Source organism: Athene cunicularia, assembly GCF_003259725.1.
Source record: "Athene cunicularia isolate RWA chromosome 17 unlocalized genomic scaffold, athCun1 chr17_part1, whole genome shotgun sequence".
NCBI classification, from domain to species: domain Eukaryota; kingdom Metazoa; phylum Chordata; class Aves; order Strigiformes; family Strigidae; genus Athene; species Athene cunicularia.
Window position 1 is genome coordinate 7,070,298 of NW_020799122.1, and position 13,604 is coordinate 7,083,901.

Here is a 13,604-nt window from a genome sequence, read left to right on the forward strand (position 1 = left end):
CTACAGCACCCCAGGAGGAACGTGTGTGAGGGAGAAAAGGGCAAAACACAGGGCTCCTGGTATGGCAAGAGGAGGTCTCTGAGACCTCATGGAAGAGATGAGGACATCTAGAAGGAAGAAACAGGATCAGTTTGGGAGAACTGATGGAGTCGGGGTTCCCAGAAACTCGGGATGGAGGGAAGAGGGAGTTTCAAGAGGAGGAAGGCAGAGAATAAGCCGGGTGTTGTCAGTCTGTACCCAAAGAAGGAGGAGTAGGGTGCAAAATCCAGAGAAGAGAAATGGTAAAGCAAAGAAATCCAGACCTGGTGAGGCTCTGGAGTGGGAGGATTCCACTGCCCTCATCTCAACATAGCAGTTTGCTCCCTGACACAGCGTAGCTTAAGCAGGATCTTAATCAGGCAGTCTTTGAAATTAAGGAGAACCAAGAACCGAGGCACACAGCAGGGTCTCTCAGAAGAACAGAAAAAGGCCTTGGCTGTGCTGCTGGAAGGCCTGTGTGCGAGCAGAGGGGAGGGGAGAAACGGCTTCAGCTACTCGTCATTTTGTATGGAGCAGGGTAAGAAAAACCTGTACTTCCCCCGCTGGGACACCCTCTGGAACAGGAAGGCAAAAGCTCCTCACGCCAATCAATACTTACTTTCAGGCCTGGGGGGCCGGGTGAGCCAGGGTTTCCGTGGGGACCTGGGGGACCCTAAAAAACACAACAAACACATAACAGAGTCAAAAGGAGTCGGTAGACATCTGCATTAGTCCCGGGAGCAGCAGAAAGTCTCAGGCTGGGTTGTGGCCAGATGTAACAGCACCAGCAGCCTGTGCCCTGGCAGGAGGCAGCTCCAACGACAGCCTCGATGGTGCCTTCAGAGCGGTGAAACTTGGCAGCCAGTTCCCACCTACCTTTACGGAACAGGATGTGTGCCTGTCACCGCAAGATGTGTCATGACGACGAGGTAATTTGGATACACCAAATATTCCACAACCAGGAACAGAAACTACCTTGGGTCAGAGGAGTCAAAGCTCTGAAAGGAGTCCCAGCAGAAAGAGATGGAGGTAGGCAGAGGGGAGTGGAAGTGTGTGTGGGTGTTAACGATGGTTTTGGCCAAAATGGAAGAGAACAGAAGTAATTACTAAAGGGGGATTGTTATTTGGGATGAACGCATTTCCACTACAAGACAACCAGATTTTTGCCTTTATAGGTTAGGAAGAGAATGGATGGCTGGATAGTAAAGCCGGAGGAGCAGAAGTAAGTCCCTGTTTAAACCATTAAAATCTCTATTTTTGCACAGGCCCCACAAGACAATGACACTGTCAGAGTATCTACCTCGGATCACATAAAGCAGTATCTCCTTTTACATCATATTTTAAAAGCATCCTGCATATTTTCCGAAGACTATTTAAGGAGTTATCTGGAATAAGCAGCTAAGAATAGTTTATCCCAGGATTGTATACAGCACAGAAGATGTGTTAACCTTTCAGGCAGTAGTAAAAACAATTATAAGTCCTCTCGAATACGTTCCTGGGAGATGAAACAACCTGAAGATACATTTCCAAGGGCTCCTGTTCTGCCAAGAGTGTGTGTGAGCTTTACACCACCATGAGGAGCACTTTAATGTACCCTCTAGCTAGAAGAAGTGCAGGCTAGGGGATAAAAAGCCACTCAGACACTTTCTCAGTAAGCTGTAGTATTTCCGATGAGCATTTCAGCATACACGGGGCCAAAATCTTCAGGGTCTGATTTCCAAGGAAAATCACTGCAGTTAAACATGCGACTGCCATCCAAGCTCAGTGCCCTTGCTCTGTGCTGATGTCTATTCAGTTTTATTTTTACTGCACAGTAATAGAAAATAATGGGGGTTTTTATTTAGCTATTGTATCTTGTGGTATAGACAGTTGTTGAGTGCTCAGCGCTGTTTCACAACACATGCTGCTCTGCTGTAAGAGGCTGTTCAATTAAAAGGCTGCAGCTGAGCTTTTCAAATGGCACTTTTTACCCAAATAAATTCAATGTCCCATTCTTAAATTCCTTCCAAATTTTCAGCCTGAAATTCTCTGACAGTTTAGCCTAGCTGTGAATTTCCAATGAAACTGAAACAACTTTCATTGAAATTAAGGTGTTTGAGTATCACATTGTCATTCAAAACCCCATATAACAGCTGTAACCAGAGTAACTGAGCTCTGAGTAGTCTTAAATAAATTAATCTTCCCAGCAAACTGTGGCATCATCTGTTCACTTCACTGGACAGGGCACCAAGAGACTAAATGTGCTGCTTAATGTAAATCAGCAAGTCTGTGGTAGCAAAAGCACTTTGACCCAAGACTTGGAAGTCTCATAATAAGTGACAGAAATCAGAACAGTAAAGTCTCTATAAAAGATGAGTTCCTAAAAAGCTCTTGCACGTAAGCAATAATCTAGGTAGCTCTGAAGAGGGTTCATAAATCCAGACTGCTGCTAGATTTGAGGAGGGAATTCAGCTGTTATTCAACTTTGGAGTCAGGCAGCTTGGCTCAAAGCCCATTTCAGTGCAGTTAGTTGAAATCCATGCTCCACCATAGCCTGGGGCAGGCTTAAACCAGTGTCAGGCTGGAGAGAACAGCGCGGTTTGATGTGACTCCTAGCTCTAAACGATAGTTTCCAGGAGGAAACCTGGAACACAGGAAGCTCAGCTGCTAATCAGGAGCTCCTGGATAAAAGACTAATCACACCTCCACCAAAATCTGATGCAGGTTCTTCCAGAGCTAAAGCAAAGCACAGCAACAAAATCAGAAAAAGCCTTAGCCAAAAGGAAGGAAGAAGGCAGAAATAATCTAGTCCTGGTATCCAGTGACAAAACAAGCGATTATGAAAAACACAGGCTCTTGACATAAAACAGCATGGAATCCAGGCAAAGGAAGGTCAGAGACTCATCCTGTTCCTGAAGACCAATGTGGATTTATCCTAGTGAGAAGTGGCCACATCCTGCTGATGAAGTGACAGTGCGAAGTCCAGTCTGGCACACAAGAAACTGCTGTAACCAAGTCTGGGCCTTGTGCTAGACGTTTTAAACTGCTCTCATAACTGTGGAGAGAAAAGGGTGTAGTCTGGCAGTAGTCCTAAAAATGGTAAAAAAAACCCAACTGATCTTGATGTGTTCCAACATGGTTAGTCCTGAATCTGTGATTACACCCACATTCTTGGCAGAGGAGGAAGATGCAGTGTGGTACAGTTAGATGGGCTGAGCAACAAAAGGTACAGGACAGCATCCGCCTCAGGAGCTGTTAGCAATACAAAATCTGAACAGGCAGGCCTTACAAATTAATCCACGCACCAATCTGTGAGCCCCAATAACAGTCATCATGCCCCTAGGCTACCCACCCTTGTTTTATTAAATCCAGTCCAACGTTCATTCCTTTTCTCCTACTCCTTCAGAATTACCCATCTCCAACCAGTGCTCCCAGAAATAGCCCTCTTCTCATGGAGAAGCAATTCAAGAGTTCGTTGCTTTGTAGTTCTATAGTTAACTGCTCTATTTTACTCATGCTATCCTGGATTTAATTCAATTTCCCACTCATATCTAGAAATCGGGATTGTCCTGAATATATCTGCCATCAATACATTAGTTTTGCTCCTCTTTTCTACACGCAAGCTGGGACAATGCTGAGACCACTGAATAAAAAAAATCCCACAGCATGTGTTACTATTTGCACATGTGCCTGTTTACCCACCCACACTGGCTCCTTTATAACTCCTGAAACAATCCAATCTAGCAGCAAGCAAACTTGCATCTGAAACCGTCCAAGCCTTGCACCAGAAATTCCACGGAAAATTTTACCATGGGGCAGCAGTAGCCCAAGGCTCAGTGGCACGGAGAGCAGAACAATCCCTGAATGTGTTCTCCAAGTGAGAGAGGGTTTCCCAAAGGTGACGGGTTTGTAATCACCCTGGAATGTCTTTTACGTGAACGATGCTACTTAAGAATACACTGTGCCATCCAGTTCATCTCGGTGACGTGCCTGGAGATGGGACCCTGCTCACAGAAGCGCTTTTATGTGTAATGGTTCGCAGCCAGCAAAAATTAACAAAAGTGTAACTGTGCACAGCTTCCCCCATCCCTCCCGCATTCACAAGGAGGGAAAAAAATCCTCCAAACTCCTGCTAAATGTTAGAAAGCCTCAGTCAGAGGAATGACCGCTCATTCAAAATTCATTATGTCTTGGGGTTTCACTGTGTAAAGCAACTTTTTTCTGCTCCTGACCTACAGATCCCACTCTGACCTCTGGCTTGCTGAAAAATGAGCTAAATATTTGAAGTGAAGCCAAACAAACTGTTTCTTTACACACTTCTTTTCAGAAATTGGAAAATCTTCCTAATGGAATGAGGATACCGGGGAACCTCTACAGCTGACTAAGTTCTTGCTTGTTTTAGGAGGGAAGCCCTGCGTTTTGAAGGAAAGGGAGATTTTTTGCAACCACAGACCAAATGTAACAGGGACATGTTACACCCGGACCTTGCAACCTTTCAAGCTGCTAAGGTTCACAGGAGGATGGCAAGAACATCCCAAAGCATTAGGGAGTGTGTATTTTTTTTTGTTTTTTTTTTTTTTTTTCACGCATCAATTTGGATTTCTCCTGTATTTTTCAGAGAGATTAAATGAAACGAGCAATTGCAGCATGGCAGCATTTTTATTCCCAATTCTGCCTCTGACCTGTTGTGTGGACATGGGTAAAACACTCTCCTTGTACCTGAGTTTGCTCACCTGTTAGAGAAGGAGATCGACTTCCAGTGGGATCTGGCTTCCTAAATTATTTAAGTGTTTTGGAAAGTCTGACCGTAGCTCTTTTCTTGCTGTCCTGGGAGTGAAGCCAACGACTGGACTCCTGCCTGTCACGTGTCAGCTTGCTGTCTCCTTCACGTAGGAGGGGAACAGATAACTAGGATTTACATAGTGCTCCTCTGGAAGGCATTGAAGATTGAGTATTAGTGTTCACTGTACTTGCCTGCACACCTGATTAAATCATGGGCAGTTTGCTGGTGTAACTATGCCAGTGAGGACTGGAGTGAGTCACAACTTGTGATCAACATAGACACGCTGGCAAAAGCCCCTGGCGCAGACAGCATGGGAGTGAAGCTAATCGAGTCCTGGGTGAGGCAGGAATAAGCTACAATGGTGCAGAAGTTATTACTCCATCGGGAGCCCTTTGTTGACAGTTACTTGTGGAGCTTGTTAGCACAGCTCTGCTGGCAAAACCCAGCCTCGGTCACGGCCTCGCCACTAAACCTTGATGTTTGAGGAAATGCAAAGGTCATCTGCAGAAATGAAGTGTGACACACATCGCTTGCACAGAACTGCTCTGCTTGGGTTGCTGACCGTGGACCCAAGTGCCACTACTCACATACACCCCCATGGAAAAGCTGTCCCACTACATGCTGGCAAAGCATCACATCACATCAAGCTGGGAAACCCTTCATTGCTAAAATTGCCATTCCCTTCAAGAGGCACCTCAGGTCTTACACAGACACTTGCCAAGGCGCCCGGCACATTTATTTGAGGAGAAGTGGTGTGGATGGGTCTTTTGCTTGTGCCTCAAACTCTTTAATGCAGACATAAAAGCTGAAAACAATCCTAGCTGGACACAGAGAGAAAACCTTCCTGTAAAGCACATGTGACCAATACAGCAATAGCTATACAGGTTTGCAGAGCATCCTTTCCAGTCAGAACTGCAACAATTGTACTCCTTTCCCTTGGAGTCCCTTAAACAATAATGAGAAGAAACACGCAGCTTTCATTTGTTATATAATTCTGCCTTCACAGTTGCAGAGGGTAGGCCATAGGTATAGTCTGAATCTGTCTCAACGGGTCCCTGATACCAAGTGCTATGGTGTAAAATTAATTCCATGCTCCTAAAATGGGGACTGGCTTTTAAAAATGGAAAAAACATCATTTTCAAGATGATGGCCAGTATCTACATGGCTACCCTACCTTGAGTGCTGGGATATGTCCTGAGCACAACCTCTTTCAGGCTTTAACAAAGACTGGCATTTGTTATTGCAAACCAGGTGGCATCACTTACATGGAACATTCAGACTGCATAGGCAAGTCTAGTAATATTTATCTGCTGGAAACAAGGAGCCAAAATCATGGGATCAACCGGCTTTTCTTAGAAACTGTTGCTGACCACAGTCTCGCCCTCAAAGTAAAAGCTAATCGGAGCTTTCGTTTTACCCTGACCAATATGGGGGAAGAAATGGAAATAAAAGAGAGACAATACATAATTCAAAGGAGTGGAAATACTGCACTTACATCAGCAAGAGACCAACTTTATGGACTTCACAGCTACAGAAGGTCACAAGTCAAATGCTGCTACTAGATTTTCAAATGAGCCAAGTAATTGTATAAGCACTAATAATGTAGAAATTATGCAAGCTATAACAAGGGCAATTAAGTCTCATGCTTTAGGCCACAAACTGCATTGGTGATGAGAAAAAAAATCCTTCCTTTCCCCTGGCATTCAGCACTGCAAAGTTGTACCCAAAATTCACCTCCTCTCAGGAGCTCCAGTCTTGGGCTGGAGCCTCATGGGACACCTCATGGGTATCCCATGGGCTGGGCTGGGTAAGAACTCTGAAGCTGCTCTGTTTGAGGATCAGGTTAGCCAGAGGTAGAGCATAACGCCTGCAGTGTTGCACATTTATCTGTAAGTGGCTCATGCATAACAAAAGCAAAAGATGCCAGAATTCCCCTAAGCCTGTCTTAGTTTCCGGCAGCTCCTCTTCTTTGCAATGAAATCTTTAAACCCCAGAGCCCCAAATAAAAAATACTAGAAGAAACACGTTGCAAAGTCAAAACAACTTATGCACAGAGCAGTTCTGTCTCCAGTGCTCCAGGTCAGACATTTACAGAGTGACCTCTTTGCCCCTTCCCAAAATTAGCACAGCCTCTTTGCCTAGCTCTGAGCCAAGCCAGGCTCAGCTGTGCTAAGCACTTCCTAACTGGGAACTCTTTCCTGGACCAGTTCTTAGCACCTCTGGCAGGGACTAACTCAGAAACCCTCTGTTGCTTATTGTCTTTCAGAGGTTCATCTTAAATATAGAATGGAGTGTGTCACATCTGGGGAATAACACACACAGTTATGACACAGCTTCCACACTGTTTTTTTTCTTCAGAAAAACCCACATTTTGGTAGGTGGTGGAATTCAGATGCAGAGCTGAAATTTGGTCATTCACACCTGCAGCTGGCACCTCCAGGTTTGCACACCACAGGATTGCAAGAAGTAACACCAAACACCTCTTGTGAGTAATGAGCTCGGGTAAGAACGAACTTTCAGCCTCAATTGGGATTTGCTAAGAACTGCAAACTCTGGGCAATTTGCTGATGTGGTTGCTGCTCAAGGGTTTGTAAACAGAAGCCACCAGGGCTGTATGACCAGTCGTGCGGATGTTTCACAGATTGTCCTGTCTATAAAACACATGAGCATGGTGCTACCTAATGCCTTACACTTACATCCCAAATCAGTGTCCAGGTCTGTAGATATCCACACCCAGGCTGCAGGGGGTCCTGCAGACCTTTTGGCTTTTACTGTTGTAGAAAGGAGGTGCGTTGATCTTCACTGGTTACTGGAAGATCTCGCAGGACTCTAACGAGTGTCCGCAGGGAACGCACAGCTTTCTAGCTCTTAGCCACTTGGTTGTTCTTTAAAGACATTACATGGAGTTGAGTTTTAGCCAAGTATGTGTGAGGAAAACTCCCTCTGCTGCCAGGCCAGGATGCTGCCTGGATCACGGATCCAAATATTCCCTTCTTCCAGCCTCAGACACTTGCATCTTTTGATTCTCAACCCACATCAGTTCAGTGCTCAGGAAACGGGCTCCCTGACTGTACCTTGTGGGACAGCACCATGCTACCATGAAAATGTGCCAACTGTTAACTGTATCCAGGTCAGGCATCTTGCCCAGCTTTGGGAGACTACTCCTGCAGCTAGGCCAATGCAGAAAGCTTTTCTCACAGCTAGCTGCCGCACTCAACACCAGATGTTTCCTCAGCTTAGCACTCAATGTTCAAAGATCTGCATCAGAATTTAATGTGGGGTGGAAGAAACTCAGGAAGTTGCACTGGATCTTGTAGACCAGCTAAGAGATTTTGCTCTAGATCTTGAAAAGGAGTCAGAGAGCTGGTCTCAGTCTGCAGAACACAAAAGATCATACTTGTGTGTTGAGTCCTTGGTCCTAGACCATGATCCCACTAGTGAAGATATAGTGACAGTGAAGGACCTCAAAGGAAGCAATTTGTGAAGCTGGGGAGAGTGAAGGACAGAACAAAAAGCAGCCAAAACTAATATTCAGCACTAGGTTTGAAAGAAGAAATGGATAGTGGAAACAAAATGAGAGAGTCAGAGCTCATTCTCCTGGTGGCCATTTGGAAACATTCATCCCCAGCCTTTGCTGATGCCAGACCTTAGCTCAGGGAAGCTGCAAATCACCAGTGTGGCCTCCTGAAAACCTTTAACAGGGACTGAGAGGAGGAGGAAGGCCAGACCCCAACAGTGGGGTTTTGAAGCATTACTCAGCTATGGGAGCACCAAAAGCCCTTGGAACAGTAGGACAGGTAGATGCGGGTGCAAATGGACAGAAATTTTTAAAGCACTTACTCGGGAACCTCTCTTTCCAGGTGGTCCTGGTAAGCCTGGCAGACCTGGTGGACCCTAAAAAAAAAAAAAAAAAGTATTAATGACAGTTCTATAACAGGATGGTGCTCCTGACAGTCTTTCAGAGAGACCCATAATGCCACCATTTAGCGAAGACCTGGGTAGAAGGGCCAGTCATAACACCACAGCCAGAATTGCCTTTCAACTTATGCTAGTACTATAAAGGGATAAAAAGCCACGCACAGTAACTTCTGCAGAAGCATATATATATTCCCACAGAGTAGAGACAGAGCGTTCGTATCCTTTGCTGTGGACTGCGTTCCCATGATCACAGCAGTGTTTCACGTTTCCACCCTGCTGGACCTCTGCTGTAACACAGGGGTAACACAACTGTGTCTCAGCTCCAGAGTTCCCTGCTATGCGCTAGCACGTGACAGAAGTAAGGTCAGCACCTCCGTGAGGGAAGTACATCGTGTGTTGTGATATATATCAGCTGAGGATGTATAGTTCTTGGTATAGTAGGTTCCTACATGAGCTGCAACATAATTGCATCCCAGCACTTTATTTTATAGCGGCATCTTATAAAATGATGTAAAATTGGTGTCAATGTTGGAAAACCTTAAATATGGCTCTGTAACGTAGGAGAGGTCAACTCATACGTGTCAGAGTAGTGGGGATTCTTGGAAGAGGGTGAGAACAAAGTGGAGATATCAGGCGCCCAGACGTGCGCTGATCTGAAACAGGTTAGGAAAAAATACTTAAACCAATGAGGTTTGAACTCCTTTGAATTTATTCATTTATTTATTCATTTTTCCAATGGACTGGAGAATTCAGATTTCCGGAGAGCCATCTGCAACTCCTAATAACTCCTCAAAACTTCTTTTCCCCCAAGCCAAAGATGTCTAACAAGAATAACTGTTAATTAAAGCAACTCCCAGAGGATTTATATTCTAGTAGCTTGTTGCAAAAGACAAGTTTTCATTGCATCCAGGAGAGGAAGATATCCAGAGCAACAGACTGAAGAATGTTTGGAAGGCAGGCTGAGCTCTCCAACAGCATGGCAGCGGGAGAGCAGGTCCCAGGAGCAACGCTCCGTGGGGAAGATGGGTGCAGCACATGGAGCGGGTGCAGCACGAGCCCCGTGGCCACACTCTGGCCCCAGCACCGCCTCGCTCCCTTCCTGCTGGGCCATCTCTGCAGGACCTCATGATGGCCCCGAGCAGCGCCTGCTGCAAGGCTGACCCTGTTGCTGCCGAAGGATTGCCAGGCAGAACTGCTCAGGCTCTGCAGCGTATTACGGGCCCTGAGGAAGAGTGAAAGGTTCATGATCCCTAATGCAGTTTTCAGGAGTCATCAAGTGCATGGTTTAGTAACAAAAACAAATCCTGAAGAACCCTACCCTAAATCTCATGCCCAGGATAAGATTTGAACAGAGAAAACTTGCTTGAACCATAGAAGTAATTAATCATTAAACATTCTCCTAGTATTACCAACCCTCCTATACATAAGCAGGAATTTAGTTTGTATAAAAGCAATCTTTCAGAAAAGACATCCAGCCAAACAGTACAGTAGAAAATAATCAGGGGAGGAGTAAGCAAAGCCCAGGCTAGGTCACTCTGTGCTACTGATTTGCCAGGACATCAAATGAATCATGGTTTGGTTTTGTTTTTTTTTTTTTTCTGTAGTTAGTTCTATCTGTTGTAAAGACGACAAGAAAAGGCTTGGTTTAAAACTGTAAGAGCCTACACAGCATAGAACAGCTAATGCCCAACACTGGGCACACAGGGATGGACTTCTACCACCCTATCACTCAGTGCTACTAACAAACACTACTGTCTGCCCTGGAGATGTCCAGTCTCTATACCCTGGGACACGTCATACCGTCCCTTTGCAAGTTGCTTATTCCTGGCTAACACAGCATTACCGGTCCTTGTATTAACAACCCTCCTTGATACAGTTGACCCTCATTTTAGCAATATACACAGCATTTTAACCTGCCATTGTGCCAGCTCAGGGCCCCATGCATAATGCAATTATACAGCTGTGCAAATAGACACATGATTGTAGGTTTTTTTAAGCCTCACGTACAATTGTGCTCCAGAATCCAAGCTTTTATTAAAAAAAAAAATCCCCTAGCACTTTTAGTTGGAAAGATAACTATCAAAGCATGAACCCAATGCAACTGATGCAGCTACAGTTAATAGAGTTTACCAAAGATTAATTCAATCCATCAAAACCCACCACCATTTCCCCCAGAAGGAGATGGAAAAGTGAAGATGCCACTGAGAACTGTGTTTCCTGAGTACCAGAATTGAGGTGACCTTCTCCACCTTCCTGCTAACAGCAGCTGCAATTGTACTTGGCCACTTGAGTAAAAACCTTCTCCAAAAATGTGCGCTGTTCAGAATAAATTGAAGCTAACATAAAATTAAGGAGAGAGTTAATACCTGCACTGGAGTGGGAATATGGAACTAAGGGAAAGGCATCTAGCTGGAACAGCAGAGAAAGCAGTATATAATTCAGGACTCCCAATCACTTTCCTATGGTTTAATTTGCCTTTCCTTTTTTTTTTTTTTTCCTCTCCTGAAGAGTAAGAGGAATAAGGTGATGGTGGGATGAGTGGCTAAAAAGTACAAAACACTGTGGTAGTTGCATAAGGCAAGAGTGTGACCACATATAAATGAGAAGCAAGCCAAGCTGAAAGAGGACTGAGGTAGCTGGATGAACACAGGTAGTTCTGAAACACAACACTCTGCAGGACCACCTTCTAGCTTCTCACATGGTTCCTTGGCAGCTGGATTGGATGGGACACGCACTGTGCCTTCTTAGTGAGACATTTCTCCTCTGCCCTGTACGTACGCCTCTATATCATCCAGCTCAAGGTCTTGAACCAGAGGCCCACGTCAGACAACTGGCTTTGCCTGGGGAAAGCAATACTGAAATACACCCAAAGAAAAATGCACATCTGGAGAGGCAGCCAGAGAAGAATAAGACTGGATCAGGGCCCAGCTACTTACAGATGATGGATGCGATTCCACTTAAAATGTAAGGCTCTGAGACACAGAGAGCAAGAAACATCTATCAAGGAGCCACCATGCAGCAAACTGCTGAGTCTGCCTGGAGGCTATGCCCATGCGAGTCCATACTCTCACCAGAGACATCTCCACCCTCTCCCTTAATGCAGGAAAGAATTAAATTGATCACACAGAGCCTGTGTGGACCTTTCAACCGTACCCTTCAGAGCATCCCTTGGGAATGCCACAGTGAGCAGGGGAAGCAGTCTGAGAGGCAGGAAGGTCCTTTTCCTGGCAGCTAGAGGAAGATACTGCTCCTCCGCTCCTGCCCTCCCACTGGAGGGACACCCCATGAGCTGAGCAAAGCTGACAGCCTTCCGCAGCGAGCTACCGTTCCTCGCGCTTTGGTTCTTCTCTCTCTGGCTTCTTGCCTACTCTTTTCTGCAAACCGATGGCAGAGAACACACACCCTGTTATCACACAAAGCAAAATCAGAGATCAAGGAGAAACGTGGCAGAAGCAGATATTCTCTCTCTTCTCAAGCCAAACAGCTGAATTGTTAACCAGCCTGAACAGTTCTGTGAAGCAGCTAATGGCAGCCACATAAAAGTTTAACCCTTCTCAGTTTCCCACGGTAGCATTAGCAATGATGACTGATCCCACCAAATGATTATAGGATTTATTCTAAGCTGCTGCTGGGAAACTTTCTGGCGCAAAAGTGACTTTTTTTTCTTAGCTTTTTGAGCTTCAAATTGCAAATGGAAAATTAAGCTAAGTTGTCTGAAAGGGAAATACATCGGACCCTCAGGACAAGAGAAATCTCACTATTTCCTCTTGCTGCAGAGATCAGCCAGTTTATACCTCTGCCTCTCCCACATCAGGACCCTCCCCACACTGCTTCCTCTGCCCGCAGCGGTGCCACTGGGAGCTGGGTGCCTTCAGATCTCAAACCCTGAGCAAGGCTGAACCTGTTGGGAGAGGGCTTGAAGGAAAGCATAATCAGTACAGGAATTGGTGCTGGTGATTTGGGAAATGACTCGCTTCCTTTTAAAGGACTACTGAATCAGCTCGCTCAGATAGCAAAATATTCCTGTAATCGCTTCCCCAGGGGCAAGCACTCAGCCTAGTAGCAAATAGCTGACGATTACCCAACACACAATTCAGCCTGTACTCCAGTGCACACTGATAGACTAAGACATCAGTACTTTAGGGTCTCTCCAATACACTTCTGCCTCCCCTGTTCTGTACCCCTGCTCAGCATTAGCAGCACAGTTCTCCTTTATCCCAGAAAAGGCTGTTTCAGAGGCGGGCATCCTGCACTGTGCAAAACACTGCAGGGACTGAAGAAAGAAGAGAGAACTTTCTTCTTTCACAGATGCTAATGCATGTGGTAAAACCCAACTTAAAAGGGAGTTCAGAAAACGCATCAAAAGCTTCTCCCCACATTGGCATCAAGTTCTGAGCAGTGATGTTCCCCCTGCAGATAGAGAACCTGCCTTTGTTTTCTTCCCAGAGGCAGATGAGGCATATTTCAGATGCAAGGCCACTGCCACAAATCTACCATTTCACCTTGTACGTCTGGAAAGCGCCAGAATGGGGCAGGGGGGGAATGAGCAGCTACAGGGGCAGCACTAGAATTAAAAGTCTGCCTAGGAGAACAGAAAAGGAGAGACCTCATTTTCAAAAGACACGCCAGCCCCTCCTAACCTCACCATCCTTGCCAGGCACTGCGCAGAGAGGGAGACAGGACCTAAACTTGAAGTAGTGCCTAAAACAAATCTGCAATTTTTTAGGAAAAAAAAAATCCAGCACTTTGGTTACTTTCTTCTCCAAGGCAGGCTTATCATATTAAATTTGGACACATCTGGGTTTCAACCAGTCTAAAAAGAAAAAGCCCTCATAATTCTGGCAGGAACCGAGATGTTGGTGGAAAGCCAGTCTTGTAATACAATTTCCGCAATAGACACAGATGT

General features: G+C 45.5%; 1 protein-coding gene across 3 annotated transcripts in view; it reads right to left on the reverse strand.

Moving 5' to 3' along the window:
* Positions 1-13,604, reverse strand: part of LOC113486516 (collagen alpha-1(XXVII) chain-like) — a 162,012-nt gene that overhangs the window by 126,873 nt on the left and 21,535 nt on the right. For all 3 annotated transcript variants that reach the window (XM_026860526.1, XM_026860525.1, XM_026860524.1), the window contains 2 exons: positions 8,621-8,674; positions 638-691 (listed from right to left, as the gene is read on the reverse strand). In XM_026860526.1, coding sequence (XP_026716327.1) covers positions 638-691; positions 8,621-8,674 — 108 coding nt within the window. The remainder of the gene's footprint in view (positions 1-637; positions 692-8,620; positions 8,675-13,604) is intronic.